This window comes from Polyodon spathula, chromosome 19, assembly GCF_017654505.1.
Source record: "Polyodon spathula isolate WHYD16114869_AA chromosome 19, ASM1765450v1, whole genome shotgun sequence".
Lineage (NCBI taxonomy): Eukaryota > Metazoa > Chordata > Actinopteri > Acipenseriformes > Polyodontidae > Polyodon > Polyodon spathula.
Genome location: NC_054552.1, coordinates 120,001 through 139,739, shown reverse-complemented (window position 1 = coordinate 139,739; position 19,739 = coordinate 120,001). Strand labels below are relative to the sequence as shown.

Here is a 19,739-nt window from a genome sequence, read left to right as displayed (position 1 = left end):
TACAGATTACACTTGCACTGATTTCAATGTGCTCGATGAGCAGAGAAATACTGACTGCTGTGATTATAACAAAGACAGTAATAGAAATGATGATGAATAATAATAATAATAATAATAATAATAATAATAATAATAATAATAACAACAACAACAACAAGCACACAGCAGACAAGGGCTCCAGTGTGACTGGCTGGCATTATACAGGCAGATAAAAGGGTCTTTATTTGACAAATACATCCTCCAGCAGGAAGGAATCGGAACCTCTCACAACGTGCAGCTTGAACCCGAGCAAGACAAACAGGAGAGGAGAGGTGTGTCTCCGTGTGCGTGTGTGTGTCAGTGTGAGTGTGTGCAGGACAGCAGTGCTCAGTTCTTGCTCTCAAACAGGTACTCCAGGTCAGGCTGTCTCAGTCTCTGCTCCATGTTGCGGTTCTTGGTGTATTCCTTCAGCAGCTCCATCACATCACTGCAGTACTCCTCTGGAGTGGGCTTCATCTCTGAGAGTGAGAGAGTGAATGAGTCCCTTTCACACCAGTATCCCCCCCTCTCGCACCAGTATCCCCCCCTCTCGCACCAGTATACCCGCCTCTCGCACCAGTACTCCCCCCTCTCGCACCAGTATCCCCCACTCTCGCACCAGTATACCCCCCTCTTGCACCAGTACTCCCCCTTCTCACACCAGTATCCCCCCTCTTGCACCAGTATTCCCCCCTCTCGCACCAGTATCCCCCCCTCTCGCACCAGTATCCCCCCTCTCGCACCAGTATACCCCCCTCTTGCACCAGTATCCCCCCTCTCGCACCAGTATCCCCCCCTCTCGCACCAGTATCCCCCCCTCTCGCACCAGTATCCCCCCCTCTCGCACCAGTATCCCCCCCTCTCGCACCAGTATCCCCCCCTCTCGCACCAGTATCCCCCACTCTCGCACCAGTATACCCCCCTCTTGCACCAGTACTCCCCCTTCTCACACCAGTATCCCCCCCTCTTGCACCAGTATTCCCCCCTCTCGCACCAGTTGCCCAGTAGTAGATGTCCCAGTCATTGCTGGGCTCGTTGATGAGCTGGTCGTAGGTGTGCAGCTGTGCCTCGTTCAGGGTGTGCAGGTACTGCTTCGCAAAAAGGCTGCAAATAGGACAGGAGAGAACCAGTCACCTCAGCAACATCGACAATGGATAACTGCAAAGCATATGACATGGTTTGTTTAGATTTCCAGAAAGCTTTTGACAAAGTCCCACGTAAAAGATTAATTTTAACTGAACGCAGTAGGGTTTCAAGGAATCACCTTCCCAGAAATGTTGTTGAAGCCTACACCCTGGGATCCTTCAAGAAGCTGCTTGATGAGATTCTGGGATCAATAAGCTACTAACAACCAAACGAGCAAGATGGGCCGAATGGCCTCCTCTCGTTTGTAAACTTTCTTATGTTCTTATGATGCGGTTCTCCAGCATGCCTCTCCTCTCTCACCTCAGTATGATGCGGTTCTCCAGCATGCCTCTCCTCTCTCACCTCAGTATGATGCGGTTCTCCAGCATGCCTCTCCTCTCTCACCTCAGTATGATGCGGTTCTCCAGCATGCCTCTCCTCTCTCACCTCAGTATGATGCGGTTCTCCAGCATGCCTCTCCTCTCTCACCTCAGTATGATGCGGTTCTCCAGCATGCCTCTCCTCTCTCACCTCAGTATGATGCGGTTCTCCAGCATGCCTCTCCTCTCTCACCTCAGTATGATGCGGTTCTCCAGCATGCCTCTCCTCTCTCACCTCAGTATGATGCGGTTCTCCAGCATGCCTCTCCTCTCTCACCCCAGTATGATGCGGTTCTCCAGCATGCCTCTCCTCTCTCACCTCAGTATGATGCGGTTCTCCAGCATGCCTCTCCTCTCTCACCTCAGTATGATGCGGTTCTCCAGCATGCCTCTCCTCTCTCACCTCAGTATGATGCGGTTCTCCAGCATGCCTCTCCTCTCTCACCTCAGTATGATGCGGTTCTCCAGCATGCCTCTCCTCTCTCACCTCAGTATGATGCAGTTCTCCAGCATGCCTCTCCTCTCTCACCTCAGTATGATGCAGTTCTCCAGCATGCCTCTCTTCCGGCTCTCATACAGCAGCCTGGCTCTCTTTGTCTCGATTGTTTCGTTGCACCGCGCCTCCCAGGGCGGGATCTGAATCTCAATCAGGTCCTTCCCGGAATCATCGGGGGAATCGCCACGGTAAGCACGCGCCGAGGACACGCCCAACAATGGTCGCCATGGCGCCCTAAAGACCTGAGAGGCTACCTGGAGACAAAAACAACTGAGGGGTTAGAGCTGAGGGGCTGGGAGGGAGGCAGCGTGACTGTAGTGGTTACGGCTGAGGGGCTGGGAGGGAGGCAGCGTGACTGTAGTGGTTCCGGCTGAGGGGCTGGGAGGGAGGCAGCGTGACTGTAGTGGTTACGGCTGAGGGGCTGGGAGGGAGGCAGCGTGACTGTAGTGGTTACGGCTGAGGGGCTGGGAGGGAGGCAGCGTGACTGTAGTGGTTACGGCTGAGGGGCTGGGAGGGAGGCAGCGTGACTGTAGTGGTTACGGCTGAGGGGCTGGGAGGGAGGCAGCGTGACTGTAGTGGTTACGGCTGAGGGGCTGGGAGGGAGGCAGCGTGACTGTAGTGGTTACGGCTGAGGGGCTGGGAGGGAGGCAGCGTGACTGTAGTGGTTACGGCTGAGGGGCCGGGAGGGAGGCAGCGTGACTGTAGTGGTTACGGCTGAGGGGCCGGGAGGGAGGCAGCGTGACTGTAGTGGTTACGGCTGAGGGGCTGGGAGGGAGGCAGCGTGACTGTAGTGGTTACGGCTGAGGGGCTGGGAGGGAGGCAGCGTGACTGTAGTGGTTACGGCTGAGGGGCTGGGAGGGAGGCAGCGTGACTGTAGTGGTTACGGCTGAGGGGCTGGGAGGGAGGCAGCGTGACTGTAGTGGTTACGGCTGAGGGGCTGGGAGGGAGGCAGCGTGACTGTAGTGGTTACGGCTGAGGGGCTGGGAGGGAGGCAGCGTGAGTGTAGTGGTTACGGCTGAGGGGCTGGGAGGGAGGCAGTGTGACTGTAGTGGTTACATTACACTGACCAACATATTCATTCAAATGGCTATCAATAACAATAATAACAATAATAACAACTGCATTACTAATAACATCACAACACGTTATATTACAAAACACGTCTCGAAGTTCTAACAGCGGCACTGGAACACAGTCACAAACGGACTCACAAATAACAATCACTATAGCGCTGCTCTGATCACATATAACTGGAGGCTGAAAGCGTGGCTCCAGGACCTTCTCCGATGCGTCAGGACCCGGGCTTGTGTGCTATTCTTTTTTAACGACATTGTTTTTTTCTTACACTTGGTTCTTACGGGCTGGCTGCTCATTCTCATAGATGTGTTTACGCGTCGCTCTCGTCGTGTTTGTATTTCAATGGAGTTTTAGAATAATTAAATTACCTTTCCTAGTGTCACCCCCGATAACATTTCCTCCTCGTCAGCCACAGCGTGTTCGCTCCAAATTCGCTCCCTGCTCAAAGGTTCCTAGGAGGAGCGCGTAAGCGTTCCCCGGAAGAATTTCCGCGCAGGACTGCGAGGCCGGTGACTCTTTCCTCCCGCCATGTTGGATGTGGCACAGTCTTGCTGAGCAGAGCGATGCGTTACAGCACGTTAAAACGAAGCGTTACAGCACGTTAAAACGAAGCGTTACAGCACGTTAAAACGAAGCGTTACAGCACGTTAAAACGAAGCGTTACAGCACGTTAAAACGAAGCGTGTGCACCGTCCCAAGCACGACATCTGAACAACACACAAGCACAATAAACAAGACGCATACATGCTCGTTTCTGTTAGGGTTAGGGATGGGAGCTCGGTGTTATTTCAAGGGTCCTGGGTAAAATAGATATAGATTTGTAAATTAAACACTATATCTTACAGTGAAAAGCACACCGTGTTCTTTCACCTAGAATTACATTGCATTTTGCCATTGGCGAGAAGGTGGTGTCACATTTGAATCCGGCCCGAGTTCCCCCGTGTTTCTTCTCGTCGGAACAATTTAGCGGTAACCCGACACACCGCGCACAGGGAGAGGAAGTTCCGGTGGGGATCTTGCAGCGCTTCGAGGGGGAGTCGATTAGAGGGACACGGATCAATCGACTCGGATCGGTATAGCGGGGGTCCAATTGGGACCGGGAATCGGAACCGAAGTCGTGTCGCGAAGGAGCGAGAGAGCGAGGGATAGACTCACACAGCGCGGAGGAGGAGCGGCGGTGGCGGTGGGAGTGGGAGTGGGAGTGGGAGTGGGCGCATTGTGTACACTCCACGCATCCATCCAGCACACCGGACCCAGAGCGGCAGTGGCAGTGGGAGGGGGCGCATTGTGTGCACTCCACGCATCCACCCAGCACTCCGGACTGCAAGAGGCCCGCCGGAGAGACACGCACAGACCCAGAGCGGCGGGCTGCCTACAATCCACTCCCAGGAATGGCTGCAGCTGCGGCGCCGGGAGAGGGGCCCGATCTAATCGATATCTACGCCGAGGAAGAGTTCAACCAAGGCGGCGCGGAGGTGAGCAAACTAAACGCCGGGCGGGCTGGGGCTCTGGGAGCGGCAGATGGAGTCAGTAAGCCGGGGAGAGGGGGGGCGTGTTCGTGTAACGATGTATAATAATAATAATAATAATAATAATAATAATAATAATAAATACATGCATCTGGAGAGCAGCTCTTGGACAGCAGTTCACTCCCAGCTTGACTAGCCCCAGCGTGCAGCAGTTTCACCCTCCTCCCCGGGGTTCACTCCCAGCTTGACTAGCCCCAGCGTGCAGCAGTTTCACCCTCCTCCCCGGGGTTCACTCCCGGCTTGACTAGCCCCAGTGTGCAGCAGTTTCACCCTCCTCCCCGGGGTTCGCTCCCGGCTTGACTAGCCCCAGTGTGCAGCAGTTTCACCCTCCTCCCCGGGGTTCACTCCCGGCTTGACTAGCCCCAGTGTGCAGCAGTTTCACCCTCCTCCCCGGGGTTCGCTCCCGGCTTGACTAGCCCCAGTGTGCAGCAGTTTCACCCTCCTCCCCGGGGTTCACTCCCGGCTTGACTAGCCCCAGCGTGCAGCAGTTTCACCCTCCTCCCCGGGGTTCGCTCCCGGCTTGACTAGCCCCAGTGTGCAGCAGTTTCACCCTCCTCCCCGGGGTTGACTCCCGGCTTGACTAGCCCCAGCGTGCAGCAGTTTCACCCTCCTCCCCGGGGTTGACTCCCGGCTTGACTAGCCCCAGCGTGCAGCAGTTTCACCCTCCTCCCCGGGGTTGACTCCCGGCTTGACTAGCCCCAGCGTGCAGCAGTTTCACCCTCCTCCCCGGGGTTCACTCCCGGCTTGACTAGCCCCAGCGTGCAGCAGTTTCACCCTCCTCCCCGGGGTTCACTCCCGGCTTGACTAGCCCCAGCGTGCAGCAGTTTCACCCTCCTCCCCGGGGTTCACTCCCGGCTTGACTAGCCCCAGCGTGCAGCAGTTTCACCCTCCTCCCCGGGGTTCACTCCCGGCTTGACTAGCCCCAGCGTGCAGCAGTTTCACCCTCCTCCCCAGGGTTCACTCCCGGCTTGACTAGCCCCAGCGTGCAGCAGTTTCACCCTCCTCCCCGGGGTTCACTCCCGGCTTGACTAGCCCCAGCGTGCAGCAGTTTCACCCTCCTCCCCGGAGTTCACTCCCGGCTTGACTAGCCCCCCCCCCCCCCCCCCCCCCCCCCCCATAATACTTCTCCTAGGTTGGGGTCACGAACTTATAAACAGAAAATAAGAGCTCTGAGCTGTTTATTTTCTTTAGAGCTGATCTTGTCTACAAACAGAACGACTCGGGTCAATATGACACAAGATATTTATCTGTGTAGCTTTGTGTGCATGAGGACAATGCAATGCTTTCACTTAATCTCTTATTATGATGATGATGTCTGGAGAGAGGTTTATAAACAAGGTCTCTACAAATCTCTACAAGGCAGAGGTACTAGAGGCGCGTTTTCTTTGCCAGTAACAGCATCGGGACTCTGTCCCTCACGGAGCTGCGTCGAGCGCGGCGGCGGACCGGGACTCTGTCCCTCACGGAGCTGCGTCGAGCGCGGCGGCGGACCGGGACTCTGTCCCTCACGGAGCTGCGTCGAGCGCGGCGGCGGACCGGGACTCTGTCCCTCACGGAGCTGCGTCGAGCGCGGCGGCGGACCGGGACTCTGTCCCTCACGGAGCTGCGTCGAGCGCGGCGGCGGACCGGGACTCTGTCCCTCACGGAGCTGCGTCGAGCGCGGCGGCGGACCGGGACTCTGTCCCTCACGGAGCTGCGTCGAGCGCGTCGGCGGACCGGGACTCTGTCCCTCACGGAGCTGCGTCGAGCGCGTCGGCGGACCGGGACTCTGTCCCTCACGGAGCTGCGTCGAGCGCGGCGGCGGACCGGGACTCTGTCCCTCACGGAGCTGCGTCGAGCGCGTCGGCGGACCGGGACTCTGTCCCTCACGGAGCTGCGTCGAGCGCGGCGGCGGACCGGGACTCTGTCCCTCACGGAGCTGCGTCGAGCGCGGCGGCGGACCGGGACTCTGTCCCTCACGGAGCTGCGTCGAGCGCGTCGGCGGACCGGGACTCTGTCCCTCACGGAGCTGCGTCGAGCGCGGCGGCGGACCGGGACTCTGTCCCTCACGGAGCTGCGTCGAGCGCGTCGGCGGACCGGGACTCTGTCCCTCACGGAGCTGCGTCGAGCGCGTCGGCGGACCGGGACTCTGTCCCTCACGGAGCTGCGTCGAGCGCGGCGGCGGACCGGGACTCTGTCCCTCACGGAGCTGCGTCGAGCGCGGCGGCGGACCGGGACTCTGTCCCTCACGGAGCTGCGTCGAGCGCGGCGGCGGACCGGGACTCTGTCCCTCACGGAGCTGCGTCGAGCGCGGCGGCGGACCGGGACTCTGTCCCTCACGGAGCTGCGTCGAGCGCGGCGGCGGACCGGGACTCTGTCCCTCACGGAGCTGCGTCGAGCGCGGCGGCGGACCGGGACTCTGTCCCTCACGGAGCTGCGTCGAGCGCGGCGGCGGACCGGGACTCTGTCCCTCACGGAGCTGCGTCGAGCGTCACTTTCTCACTATATATATTAGGATATATCTATATATATATATATATATATATATATCTATATGATCTACCCCCCAGGGGAAACTTGTGCATTTTCTTAAACTGTGCTCTCTCTTTCTCTCTGTCTGTCTCTTTGTTTCTGTCGCTTTTTCTCTGTCTCTCTCTCTCTCTCTCTCTCTCTCCCCCCTACAGGAGGCGGGGTTTGCGGGGGGGGCGGAGCATGTGGATCTCTATGACGACGTGTTGACGGGCCCGGTGGGGGGTCGCGAGGGGGGGCCCCCCTCTTCGGAGAAGGATGAGCCCCCCAGGTCTGAGAGCAAGCCAGCCATCCTGTACACCTACAGCGGGCAGCGGCACAAGAGACTGGCGGTGTACGTAGGAAACTTCTCCTGGGTACGTAACAGCGAGGAAGCACCTGCAAACCGAGAGCCAGCCTTGCGTCTCACAGCTCCCCTCAATGAAGTCTGTTATTGAAATGATCAGGAGCCAGGCGTTTGAGCAGGGTTACAGACTCGCTCTGTGTGTGTGTGCCCCTTGTGTAACGCAGCTCCCTGATCTCTCTCTCTCTCTCTGCTCTTAGTGGACGACGGATGTGGATTTGATTAACGCTGCCAAGTCCATCGGAGTGAAGGACATCCAGGATATCAAGTTTGCAGAGAACCGAGCCAACGGGCAGTCAAAGGGGTAAGTGAGCCTCCCTTCCTCAGCCCACACTGCCTCCCTCACTCAGCTGTAACCCTCTCCCAGCCCACACTGCCTCCCTCTCTCAGTTCTAACCCTCCCCACACTGCCTCCCCAACTCTGCTCTAACCCTCCCCACACCACACTGCCTCCCTCCCTCAGACCTCAGAATGGAATCGGACTCTCCCTCTCTCCCTCCTGCTCAGTGAGACCCTGGACTCGGACTCTCTCTCTCTCTCTCCCCCCTGCTCAGTGAGACCCTGGAATCGGACTCTCCCTCTGTCCCCCCTGCTCAGTGAGACCCTGGAATCGGACTCTCCCTCTGTCCCCCCTGCTCAGTGAGACCCTGGAATCGGACTCTCCCTCTGTCCCCCCTGCTCAGTGAGACCCTGGAATCGGACTCTTCCTCTATCCCCCCTGCTCAGTGAGATGAGCTCCTGAAATCAGTCTGTCCCTCTCTCTCTCCCCCCTGCTCAGTGAGACCCTCCTGGAATCATACAAGCGCTGAAGGTCCAGCTAGCCTCCTGATGTGATCCCTGTTTCTTGTGCTCTGCTCTCCCCTCTCCCCCCAGCTATGCGGAGGTGGTGGTGGGCTCGGAGCCCTCTCTCCACACTCTGCTGGAGGTTCTGCCGCAGCGCAAGGTGAACGGAGACCGGGTCGAAGTGCGATTCGCCACGCGCCAGAACTTCAGCGTGTTCGAGACACAGGCCAAGAAACGTGAGTGAAATCTTCACACACCAAACAACAAACCAGGCTGAGGTCTAATTTTATCATTGAATTCATTGCTATCTCTCTCTCTCTCTCCCTCCACCTCTCTCCCTCTCTCCCTCCATCTCTCTCCCTCCACCTCTCTCCCTCTATCTATCTCTCTCTCTCTCCCTGTATCTCTCTCCCTCCACCTCTCTCCCCCTATCTATCTCTCTCTCTCTCTCTCTCTCTCTCTCTCCCTCTATCTCTCTCCCTGTATCTCTCTCCCTCCAATCTACCTGCGCTCCTCTCCCTTATCTCTCTCTAGGAGAGGGAGGTAGAGATGGAGTGGAGGGGGAGGCAGGAATGGAGTCAACCGCACAGGGGTCTCCTTGGGAGCTTCCTGAGCGACTAAAGCCCCTATCCTCGCAGAACGATGGCGGCCTGTCTGGGGTGGGGGTAGGTCGGAGTGTGCTGTCCCCCCCTGCTAAGGGGGAGCGACGTTGGGAAGATGTCGTCTGGGGGAAAGGGTCCCCTCGCCCCTCCTGCCCCCTCAGCCCCCACATGCACGGACTGGGGTAGGGGTGCGCCCCAGGTTTGGGGGGAGGTCCCCACGGGTCCAAACCCCGCGACTGGGTGGGGGGGCCCCAGGTCGTACCCCCTCACCTCCCACCTCTCCCATCCCTCCACCTGGGGAGGTGGACCGAGGAGGGCTGCAGACTAAAACCCTGATTTCTTCCCCCAGTTCCCAGGGTGGCCCACTCTAGCAGGCCCCGCCCCCAGCCACTGCAGAGCACTTCAACCGTGCCCCCCCAGGACACCCCTACACCCGACACAGGGAGAGCGACCCCCCCACTCCGCCCCTCGGCGAGGCGGAGTTTGAGGAGATCATGCACCGGAACCGCGCCATCTCCAGCAGCGCCATCTCGAAGGCCGTGTCGTGGGCGAGCGGGGGGGACCTTGCTGGAGCCATCGAGACGCTGCTCACCGCCATCGCTGTCATCAAGCAGTCGAGGGTCTCAAGCGACGAGCGCTGCAGAGTGCTGCTCTCTGCACTGAAGGACTGTCTGCACAGCATTGAGGCCAAGTCGTACGGGTCCAGGTAAGGGGGCAGAGGGTCCGGGTGAGGGGAGAGGGGGGAAAGGGTCCAGGTGAGGGGGGAGAGGGTCCAGGTGAGGGGAGAGAGGGGAGAAAGGATCCAGGTGAGGGGAGATAGGGGGAGAGGTCCAGGTGAGGGGGCAGAGGGTCCAGGTGAGGGGAGAGGGGAGAGAGGGTCCAGGTGAGGGGAGATATAGGGAGAGGGTCCAGGTGAGGAGAGGGGAGAGAGGGTCCAGGCGAGGGGAGGGAAGCAAGGGTGTGCGACTCTGCATATTGACTCTGTGCTGTGCTGTATTATTATATTGACTCTGTGCTGTATTGTTATATTGACTGCTGTGCTGTATTGTTATAGTGACTCTGTGCTGTGCTGTATTGTTATAGTGACTCTGTGCTGTATTGTTATAGTGACTCTGCGCTGTGCTGTATTGTTATAGTGACTCTGCGCTGTGCTGTATTGTTATAGTGACTCTGCGCTGTGCTGTATTGTTATAGTGACTCTGCGCTGTGCTGTATTGTTAGATTGACTCTGTGCTGTGCTGTATTGTTAGATTGACTCTGTGCTGTGCTGTATTGTTATAGTGACTCTGCGCTGTGCTGTATTGTTATAGTGACTCTGCGCTGTGCTGTATTGTTATAGTGACTCTGCGCTGTGCTGTATTGTTATATTGACTCTGCGCTGTGCTGTATTGTTATAGTGACTCTGCGCTGTGCTGTATTGTTATATTGACTCTGCGCTGTGCTGTATTGTTATATTGACTCTGTGCTGTGCTGTATTGTTATAGTGACTCTGTGCTGTGCTGTATTGTTATAGTGACTGCGCTGTGCTGTATTGTTAGATTGACTCTGTGCTGTGCTGTATTGTTAGATTGACTCTGTGCTGTGCTGTATTGTTATAGTGACTCTGTGCTGTGCTGTATTGTTATAGTGACTCTGTGCTGTGCTGTATTGTTATAGTGACTCTGCTGTGCTGTATTGTTATATTGACACTCCTCTCCTCCTCTCCTCCCCTCCTCTGTGCAGGAAGCGGCCCCGCTCCCACTCTCGCACTCACTCCTGGGACTCGGCCCGGCGGCATCGCGAGCGTTCTCACAGCGGGGAGCGGCACGACGAGCATCACCGCGAGGGAGAGCGGAGCCGCGAGGGAGAGAGGGACCGGCACCATCGAGACCGGGACCGGCACCGTTAGGTACAGCACATACAACCAGAGCACCGCTGGTACAGCACGTACAACCGGAGCACCGCTGGTACAGCACGTACAACCGGAGCACCGCTGGTACAGCACGTACAACCAGAGCACCGCTGGTACAGCACGTACAACCGGAGCACCGCTGGTACAGCACATACAGCCAGAGCACTGCTGGTACAGCACATACAGCCAGAGCACTGCTGGTACAGCACATACAGCCAGAGCACTGCTGGTACAGCACGTACAGCCAGAGCACTGCTGGTACAGCACATACAGCCAGAGCACTGCTAGGTACAGCAACTAGAGCACCATTAACAGCAAATACAACTAGAGCACTGCTGGGTACAGCAACCAGAGCACAGCTAGGTACCGCAAATACAACCAGAGCGACCGTGTGCCTGAGTGTGCGAGTGTGTGAGTGCGTGTCTGTGCCTGTGAGTGCGTGTCTGTGCCTGTGTAAGTGTGAGTGCGTGCCTGTGCCTATGTGTGAGTGCATGTCTGTGCCTGTGTGAGTGTGAGTGCGTGTCTGTGCCTGTGTGAGTGCGTGCCTGTGCCTGTGTGAGTGTGAGTGCGTATCTGTGCCAGTGCCTGCGAGTGTGAGTGCCAGTGTCAGCGTGAGTGCGTGCCTGTGTCAGCGTGAGTGCGTGCCTGTGTCAGGTGTGTGTGTGTGCCTGTGTGAGTGTGAGTGGTCGCAGCGTGATTGACACGCTCTCACACTCACGCACGACACGTTGTACACCCTCACGCAGTGGGCACAGTCACACTCATGTTGGAGTGCGTGCAACTCACATCCAGAGTGTGGACCCACTGTGTTGAGTGCAGTGTCCCTGTGCCTGTGTCTGTTGACTCACTGCCTGCAGACACGTAGTGCGTGCTGTGCCTGTGATGTGATTGCGTGTCGGACACACTCACGCTCAGCACGGTGCGTGCCACTCGAGTGCTGGCCTGGTTGTGGTGTGAGTGCACGCTTCACGCACGGACACACTGACACTGTGTGTCACGCACCTGTGCCACGTGACACTCGAGTGTGAGTGCGTGCCTGTGTGTGTGCGTGCCTGTGCCTGTGTGAGTGTGAGTGCGTGCTGTGCCTGTGTGAGTGTGAGTGCGTGTCTGTGCCTGTGCCTGTGTGAGTGCGTGTCTGTGCCTGTGCGTGCCTGTGCCTGCGCGAGTGCGTGCCTGTGTGTGTGAGTGCGTGCCTGTGCCTGTGCGAGTGTGTGCCTGTGTGAGTGCGTGTCTGTGCCTGTGTGAGTGTGTGTCTGTGCCTGTGTGAGTGTGTGTCTGTGCCTGTGTGAGTGCGTGTCTGCCTGTGTGAGTGCGTGCCTGTGTGAGTGTGAGTGCGTGTCTGTGCCTGTGTGAGTGTGAGTGCGTGCCTGTGTGTGTGCGAGTGCGTGCCTGTGTGAGTGCGTTTCTGTGCCTGTGTGAGTGCGTGCCTGTGTGTGTGAGTGCGTGCCTGTGAGTGTGAGTGCGTGTCTGTGCCTGTGTGAGTGTGAGTGCGTTTCTGTGCCTGTGTGAGTGCGTGCCTGTGTGAGTGTGAGTGCGTGTCTGTGCCTGTGTGAGTGCTGATGTGCAGTGTGAGTGCGTTGTCTTGCCTGTGTGAGTGTGAGTGCGTTTCTGTGCTGCACACTCTGTGCCTCACTCAGCAAAGTGCGACACTTTCTGCACCTGTGTGAGTCGTGTGAGTGCGTGTCTGTGCCTGTGTGTTAGTGATTTACCTTTTCCATTTCTTTTCTAGATTTCCATCCAACACTCACTCCGACCCCTGACCCCCATCCCCCAATGTGAGCGAGAGAGAGCGAGTGAGAGAGAGAGAAAGCACGCACACACGCAGGTGCTGGTGGGGTAAGAAGAATGTGGCTTGACATCATCAACCAGAACAGTGACACCCAGCAAAATCAACTGTGAACAAACATCGAGAGAGAGAGAGAGGGAGGGAGGGACGGAGCCCTGAACTGTGGAAGCCCACGGGAGTGCTTCGTTTGAAGACACTAAAGACTTCCAGATTCAAGCGCTGCTCGATGATCAAGATTTCTTTTTAGTGCTTGTGAAAGTCGTGCTTTAATAATTCTGGATGAGACCCTCCCTCCCAAAATACCCGAGGAGCCCCTGGAACAGAAAGCTTCTGCTCTTTAGGCCGTGTGGTTTAGTGTGGGTCGTTTAGTGTGTGGTTGAGGAGCAGGGAGGGGGGGCTGTCTCGTTTAGTGTGTGGTTGAGGAGCAGGGAGGGGGGGCTGTCTCGTTTAGTGTGTGGTTGAGGAGCAGGGAGGGGGGGCTGTCTCGTTTAGTGTGTGGTTGAGGAGCGGGGAGGGGGGGCTGTCTCGTTTAGTGTGTGGTTGAGGAGCGGGGAGGGGGGGCTGTCTCGTTTAGTGTGTGGTTGAGGAGCGGGGAGGGGGGGCTGTCTCGTTTAGTGTGTGGTTGAGGAGCGGGGAGGGGGGGCTGTCTCGTTTAGTGTGTGGTTGAGGAGCGGGGAGGGGGGGCTGTCTCGTTTAGTGTGTGGTTGAGGAGCGGGGAGGGGGGGCTGTCTCGTTTAGTGTGTGGTTGAGGAGCGGGGAGGGGGGGCTGTCTCGTTTAGTGTGTGGTTGAGGAGCGGGGAGGGGGGGCTGTCTCGTTTAGTGTGTGGTTGAGGAGCGGGGAGGGGGGGCTGTCTCGTTTAGTGTGTGGTTGAGGAGCGGGGAGGGGGGGCTGTCTCGTTTAGTGTGTGGTTGAGGAGCGGGGAGGGGGGGCTGTCTCGTTTAGTGTGTGGTTGAGGAGCGGGGAGGGGGGGCTGTCTCGTTTAGTGTGTGGTTGAGGAGCGGGGAGGGGGGGCTGTCTCGTTTAGTGTGTGGTTGAGGAGCAGGGAGGGGGGGCTGTCTCGTTTAGTGTGTGGTTGAGGAGCAGGGAGGGGGGGCTGTCTCGTTTAGTGTGTGGTTGAGGAGCAGGGAGGGGGGGCTGTCTCGTTTAGTGTGTGGTTGAGGAGCAGGGAGGGGGGGCTGTCTCGTTTAGTGTGTGGTTGAGGAGCAGGGAGGGGGGGCTGTCTCGTTTAGTGTGTGGTTGAGGAGCAGGGAGGGGGGGCTGTCTCGTTTAGTGTGTGGTTGAGGAGCAGGGAGGGGGGGCTGTCTCGTTTAGTGTGTGGTTGAGGAGCAGGGAGGGGGGGCTGTCTCGTTTAGTGTGTGGTTGAGGAGCGGGGAGGGGGGGCTGTCTCGTTTAGTGTGTGGTTGAGGAGCGGGGAGGGGGGGCTGTCTCGTTTAGTGTGTGGTTGAGGAGCGGGGAGGGGGGGCTGTCTCGTTTAGTGTGTGGTTGAGGAGCGGGGAGGGGGGGCTGTCTCGTTTAGTGTGTGGTTGAGGAGCGGGGAGGGGGGGCTGTCTCGTTTAGTGTGTGGTTGAGGAGCGGGGAGGGGGGGCTGTCTCGTTTAGTGTGTGGTTGAGGAGCGGGGAGGGGGGGCTGTCTCGTTTAGTGTGTGGTTGAGGAGCGGGGAGGGGGGGCTGTCTCGTTTAGTGTGTGGTTGAGGAGCAGGGAGGGGGGGCTGTCTCGTTTAGTGTGTGGTTGAGGAGCGGGGAGGGGGGGCTGTCTCGTTTAGTGTGTGGTTGAGGAGCAGGGAGGGGGGGCTGTCTCGTTTAGTGTGTGGTTGAGGAGCGGGGAGGGGGGGCTGTCTCGTTTAGTGTGTGGTTGAGGAGCGGGGAGGGGGGGCTGTCTCGTTTAGTGTGTGGTTGAGGAGCGGGGAGGGGGGGCTGTCTCGTTTAGTGTGTGGTTGAGGAGCGGGGAGGGGGGGCTGTCTCGTTTAGTGTGTGGTTGAGGAGCGGGGAGGGGGGGCTGTCCGACTGGCTTCGCTCGAGTATTATTAGCAGTGGCAATAGTAGTAAGCTCACAGAATGATTGTAAAGCCCTTGTCTGTTCTCTGTCTGTTCTCTGAGTGAAAGCGCTCCTTCTCGTCCCCGCGTCTCTGTGTTGAGAGTCTATCCGTCACTTTGCTGAGTTTCAGTGTGGTACCAGGACCCACCCTCTGTGTCTCAGTGACCAATTACAACTGAACAAACAAGCAGGGGCTGCCCTGGGGCATGATGGGATTGTGGAGGACTAACCTGCTGTGAAAAGGAAGGGACTGCAGTGAAAGTATAACAATAATATTACTAGTGTAACAATAATAATTATAACACAGGCCAGTGCCACCTGTGTAAATACTGCCCTCTTCTGTTAAGAATTTGTAACTGCAGTTCTTTACATCCACTTTTTAATGAAATAGTTCCTTTTTAGTCTGGATTGAAAGGAGCTGAAATGTTCGTCCTCCGCTTCTCTGTCTTCTAGCTTTGTGCGTTGCGTGTTTTATTTTTGTGTTTTTTCTTTGTGGTTCCCTGATGGTGTCTCCTGTTGAAGTGACCACACTGTAGCCCTTCTTTTAATACACCACTGTGTGTGTTTTGTAACAAAAAAAAATATTAGTAACAATAAATAATGGAAGCTGTTTTTATGATTTCGTTTGTGGTTTTTATTTTGTGAAATGGTAGCCTCGTTGACAGGAGAATTTTGTTTGTTGTAGTTTCACATGGTAACCCCGAGCCAGGCATACAGTCAAACATGCTCACACTATCATACAGACACTCTCATACAGGCACACAGTCAAACATGCTCACACTATCATACAGGCACACAGTCAAACATGCTCACACTATCATACAGGCAGACAGGCACACAGTGATACAGGCACACACTGGCATACAGACACTGTCATACAGGCAGACACTATCATACAGGCACACAGTCAAACAGGCACACACTATCATACAGGCACACTGTCATACAGGCAGACACTATCATACAGGCACACAGTCAAACAGGCACACACTATCATACATACACTGTCATACAGGCACACAGTCAAATAGGCACACACTATCATACAGACACTGTCATACAGGCAGACACTATCATACAGACACTGTCATACAGGCAGACACTATCATACAGGCACACAGTCAAACAGGCACACACTATCATACAGACATACAGGCAGACACTATCATACAGACAGTCATACAGGCACACTGTCATACAGGCAGACACTATCATACAGGCACACTGTCATACAGGCACACACTATCATACAGACACTGTCATACAGGCACACACTATCATACAGACACTCATACAGGCACACTGTCATACAGGCAGACACTATCATACAGACACTGTCATACAGGCAGACACTATCATACAGACACTGTCATACAGGCAGACACTATCATACAGGCACACAGTCAAACAGGCACACACTATCATACAGTCTGTCATACAGGCACACACTATCATACAGACACTATCATACAGGCACACAGTCAAACAGGCAGACACTATCATACAGACACTCATACAGGCAGACACTCATACAGACACTGTCATACAGGCAGACACTATCATACAGGCACACAGTCAAACAGGCACACACTATCATACAGACTGTCATACAGGCACACACTATCATACAGACACTATCATACAGGCACACAGTCAAACAGGCACACACTATCATACAGACACTATCATACAGGCACACACTATCATACAGACACTGTCATACAGGCAGACACTATCATACAGACACACAGTCAAACAGGCACACAGTGATACAGCACACACTGGCATACAGACACACACTATCATACAGACACACAGTCATACAAGCACACACTATCATACAGACACAGTCAAACAGGCACACACTGGCATACAGACACACTATCATACAGACACAGTCATACAAGCACACACCATCATACAGACACGCAGTCATACAGGCACACAGTCAAACAGGCACACACTATCATACAGGCATAAGGGCACACACTCATACATGCACACAGTCATACAGGCACACACTATCATACAGACACAGTCATACAGGCACATAGTCAGACAGGCACACACTATCATACAGGCACACACTATCTTACATGGACACAGTCATACAGGCACACACTATCTTACATGCACACAGTCATACAGGCACACTATCATACATGCACACAGTCAAACAGGCACACTATCATACATGCACACAGTCAAACAGGCACACTATCATACAGGCACACAGTCATACAGGCACGCTATCATACAGGCATAAGGGCACACACTACCATACATGCACACAGTCATACAGGCACACTCACATCTAGTGAATTTTCTCCAAATATAAGTGGTACATTTCTTTTGATGCTCAATTGATATTAAAAAGATGTGTTCCCTGACACCCTTGGGCAGTGTGCTTGCACTGTATCATGCATGACTAATATTAAACATTTAGGCACAAGCGTTTACACTACAAGTCTTTTTCAGTGTCTTCGAATGTTGCCATGGTTGGAGACTCGCTGCTATTGTACTGGACTCCAGTCCTGATTGATAGTGTGGAGGGTCTCTTGCTGGTCGCATTGTATTAAGGGGTGTTGCTGCAGGAGTTTAAACTGCTAGCGAGCGGAGAGCTGAAACAGTGAATTGAGCTGCAGGTGCACAGCCATCCAGCAGGGGGCTTCATTACCCAGTAAATCACAGAACCCAGAGTCTCCTAGCAACAGCAAACAAGGTGACAGAAAGAACTAACAAATCCAGAGAGAGCGAGCGAGAGTGGAATAATTAAATAATATCCCAAAACCTGGAGAACAAGCAGAGGGGAAATGATCAGGCAAACGACAGGTAAAAACAAACTGCACTCTACACACTCTACACACTGTACACACTGAACAAACTGCACTCTACACACTTAACACACTGTACACACTGAACAAACTGCACTCTACACACTTAACACACTGTACACACTGAACAAACTGCACTCTACACACTTAACACACTGTACACACTGAACAAACTGCACTCTACACACTTAACACACTGTACACACTGAACAAACTGCACTCTACACACTTAACACACTGTACACACTGAACAAACTGCACTCTACACACTTAACACACTGTACACTCTACACACTGAACAAACTACACACTGTACACACTGCACTCTACACACTGTACACACTGAACAAACTACACACTACACTCTACATACTGAACACACTATACAAACTACACACTGCACACATGGTACATGTTACTCAGTCTCAGGTTAATAAAGTCTCAGGTGCACTCGGCTGCGGGCAGGCAGCGTGTTTGAAGGTCACCTATCTTCAAACCAGTCTTCAGTGTGCTGTTCAGCACTGTGACACGCGATCCTCATTACAAGATGAAGCTCCCATTAAAGGTAGGAAAAATGAACACAGTTACCTGCAAAGTATTCCATACGGATAGAAAAAATAAGCAAGCGACAACAAACAACTCACTATCTGGAAACCGCCCCTCCCTGTGGTGGATGTCAACCCTACAGCTACCATAGGAAATATTTCAGTGCTGCAGCCACTTGTATGCAAAATTCCGATCTTATCCCACAATTCTCCTCTGTCAGTTCTAGGGCTACCGTCTGAAGCTGATGTGCAAATTTCTGGTACTGAGGAAGAGGGGCATGCTGGGATACAGGCAGACAATGCCACTGCAGACAAGGTGAGTAACTTCAAAGTCAAAGAGCTGAAAACTCATCACACAGCAACATGTGAGTCACGTTCTGTGAGATTTATGATAATAATATAATAATCAATGCAGAGCAGTTTCTCCTGTCTCCAATATTCCTCAGTGTCTTCAGTGTGAATTCAATGAGAAAAGTTTTGACTGGAAGTCTTTCTCAGTGTCTTCAGTGTGAATTCAATAAGAAACGTTTTGACTGGAAGTCTTTCTCAGTGTCTTCAGTCTGAATTCAATGAGAAATGTTTTGACTGGAAGTCTTTCTCAGTGTCTTCAGTGTGAATTCAATGAGAAACGTTTTGACTGGAAGTCTTCCTCAGTGTCTTCAGTGTCAATTCAGTGACTAACGTTTCCGCTAGAAGTCTTTCTCAGTGTCTTCAGTGTGAATTCAATGAGAAACGTTTTGACTGGAAGTCTTCCTCAGTATCTTCAGTGTAAATAAAATGGTAAATGTTTCTCAGTGTCTTCGTTGTTCATTAAATTCATTTAATGAATGTTGCAGCTGCAGCATGGGGCTCTAGTGCAGCAGGGGGCCCTACAGGAGCTGATGCAGGAGCAGCAGCAGGGAGCCTCAGTAGAGGGGCTACAGCAGCACCAGGGGCCTCCAGTGCAGCAGGGGGCGCTACAGGATCTGATGCAGGAGCAGCTGTTGGAAGTGTTGCAGAGTCAGGAGCAGCTGGTCCAGCAGGGGAAGCCAGTGCAGGAAAGGGAGAGGGCTGGAGAGCAGGGAGCTGTGTTTGAGACACTCTGCTCTGAGCTGCTCTCTGCGATCAGCCTCCTCAACACCAGCATGAGCGAGGTACTGGAGACACACACATTGGAGACACACACTGGAGACACACACACCAGCACACTGGAGACACACACACACACTGGAGACACACCTGTACATCTGAGGGCTAGGGGACTAATTATCGCTCCCTCTCCCAGATCCTGGTCTTGAAGGAGGAGTTGTTAAACCACACCCTCCCTGGCAGCCTCCTCATCCGATTGGCTGTCACCACCGGGCGGCTGTTCCGCAGGTAACCAGTGTGTGTGTCTCCCCTCCCTCCCTCTCCTCCCTCTCCTCTCTCTCCATGCAGTTGCTGTGATGTCTGTCTGTGATCTCTCTCTCTCTCTCTCTCTCTCTCTCTCTCTCTCTCTCTCTCTCTCTCTCTCTCTCTCTCTCTCTCTCTCTCTCTCTATGGGAGGAAGAAAAGTCAGGAGTGAAGATGGTGTTCACCCCGGGCTCAGAGTGGTCAGGCTAAGGGTTCTCGACGCTACAGTCCGACCAAGCCGCGGGACGAAAACGAGGGGAGCAGAGAGGTCTCGTCTCTCCAGACCCTTCAGAGGTCTTTGACGTTGGCACGTGTGACTCTACACATTGTACGACTGGGGTGTGATGTGGGTGTGTGTGTGTTTGACACCCACACACACACGAATGACAAACATACTGACATGCGGGTCCCCGGTT

At 54.8% G+C, this 19,739-nt stretch overlaps 2 protein-coding genes across 2 annotated transcripts; one reads left to right on the top strand and one right to left on the bottom strand.

The window, feature by feature from the left end:
• Positions 1–176: 176 nt before the first annotated feature.
• Positions 177–3,567, bottom strand: sdhaf2 (succinate dehydrogenase complex assembly factor 2). The gene is made up of 4 exons (XM_041218697.1): positions 3,465–3,567; positions 2,053–2,273; positions 1,013–1,122; positions 177–497 (listed from the first exon to the last, which is right to left on the bottom strand). The coding sequence occupies exons 1-4, from the start codon at positions 3,489–3,491 to the stop codon at positions 367–369; spliced, it is 489 nt and encodes a 162-aa protein (XP_041074631.1). The 5' UTR covers positions 3,492–3,567; the 3' UTR covers positions 177–366.
• Positions 3,568–3,640: 73 nt separating this feature from the next.
• On the top strand, positions 3,641–13,119 carry LOC121294968. Its single transcript, XM_041219226.1, has 9 exons — positions 3,641–4,571; positions 6,024–7,136; positions 7,289–7,489; positions 7,677–7,780; positions 8,350–8,495; positions 8,794–8,924; positions 9,233–9,567; positions 10,584–10,749; positions 12,482–13,119. The coding sequence occupies exons 1-8, from the start codon at positions 4,488–4,490 to the stop codon at positions 10,747–10,749; spliced, it is 2,280 nt and encodes a 759-aa protein (XP_041075160.1). The 5' UTR covers positions 3,641–4,487; the 3' UTR covers positions 12,482–13,119.
• The last annotated feature ends 6,620 nt before the right edge of the window (positions 13,120–19,739 follow it).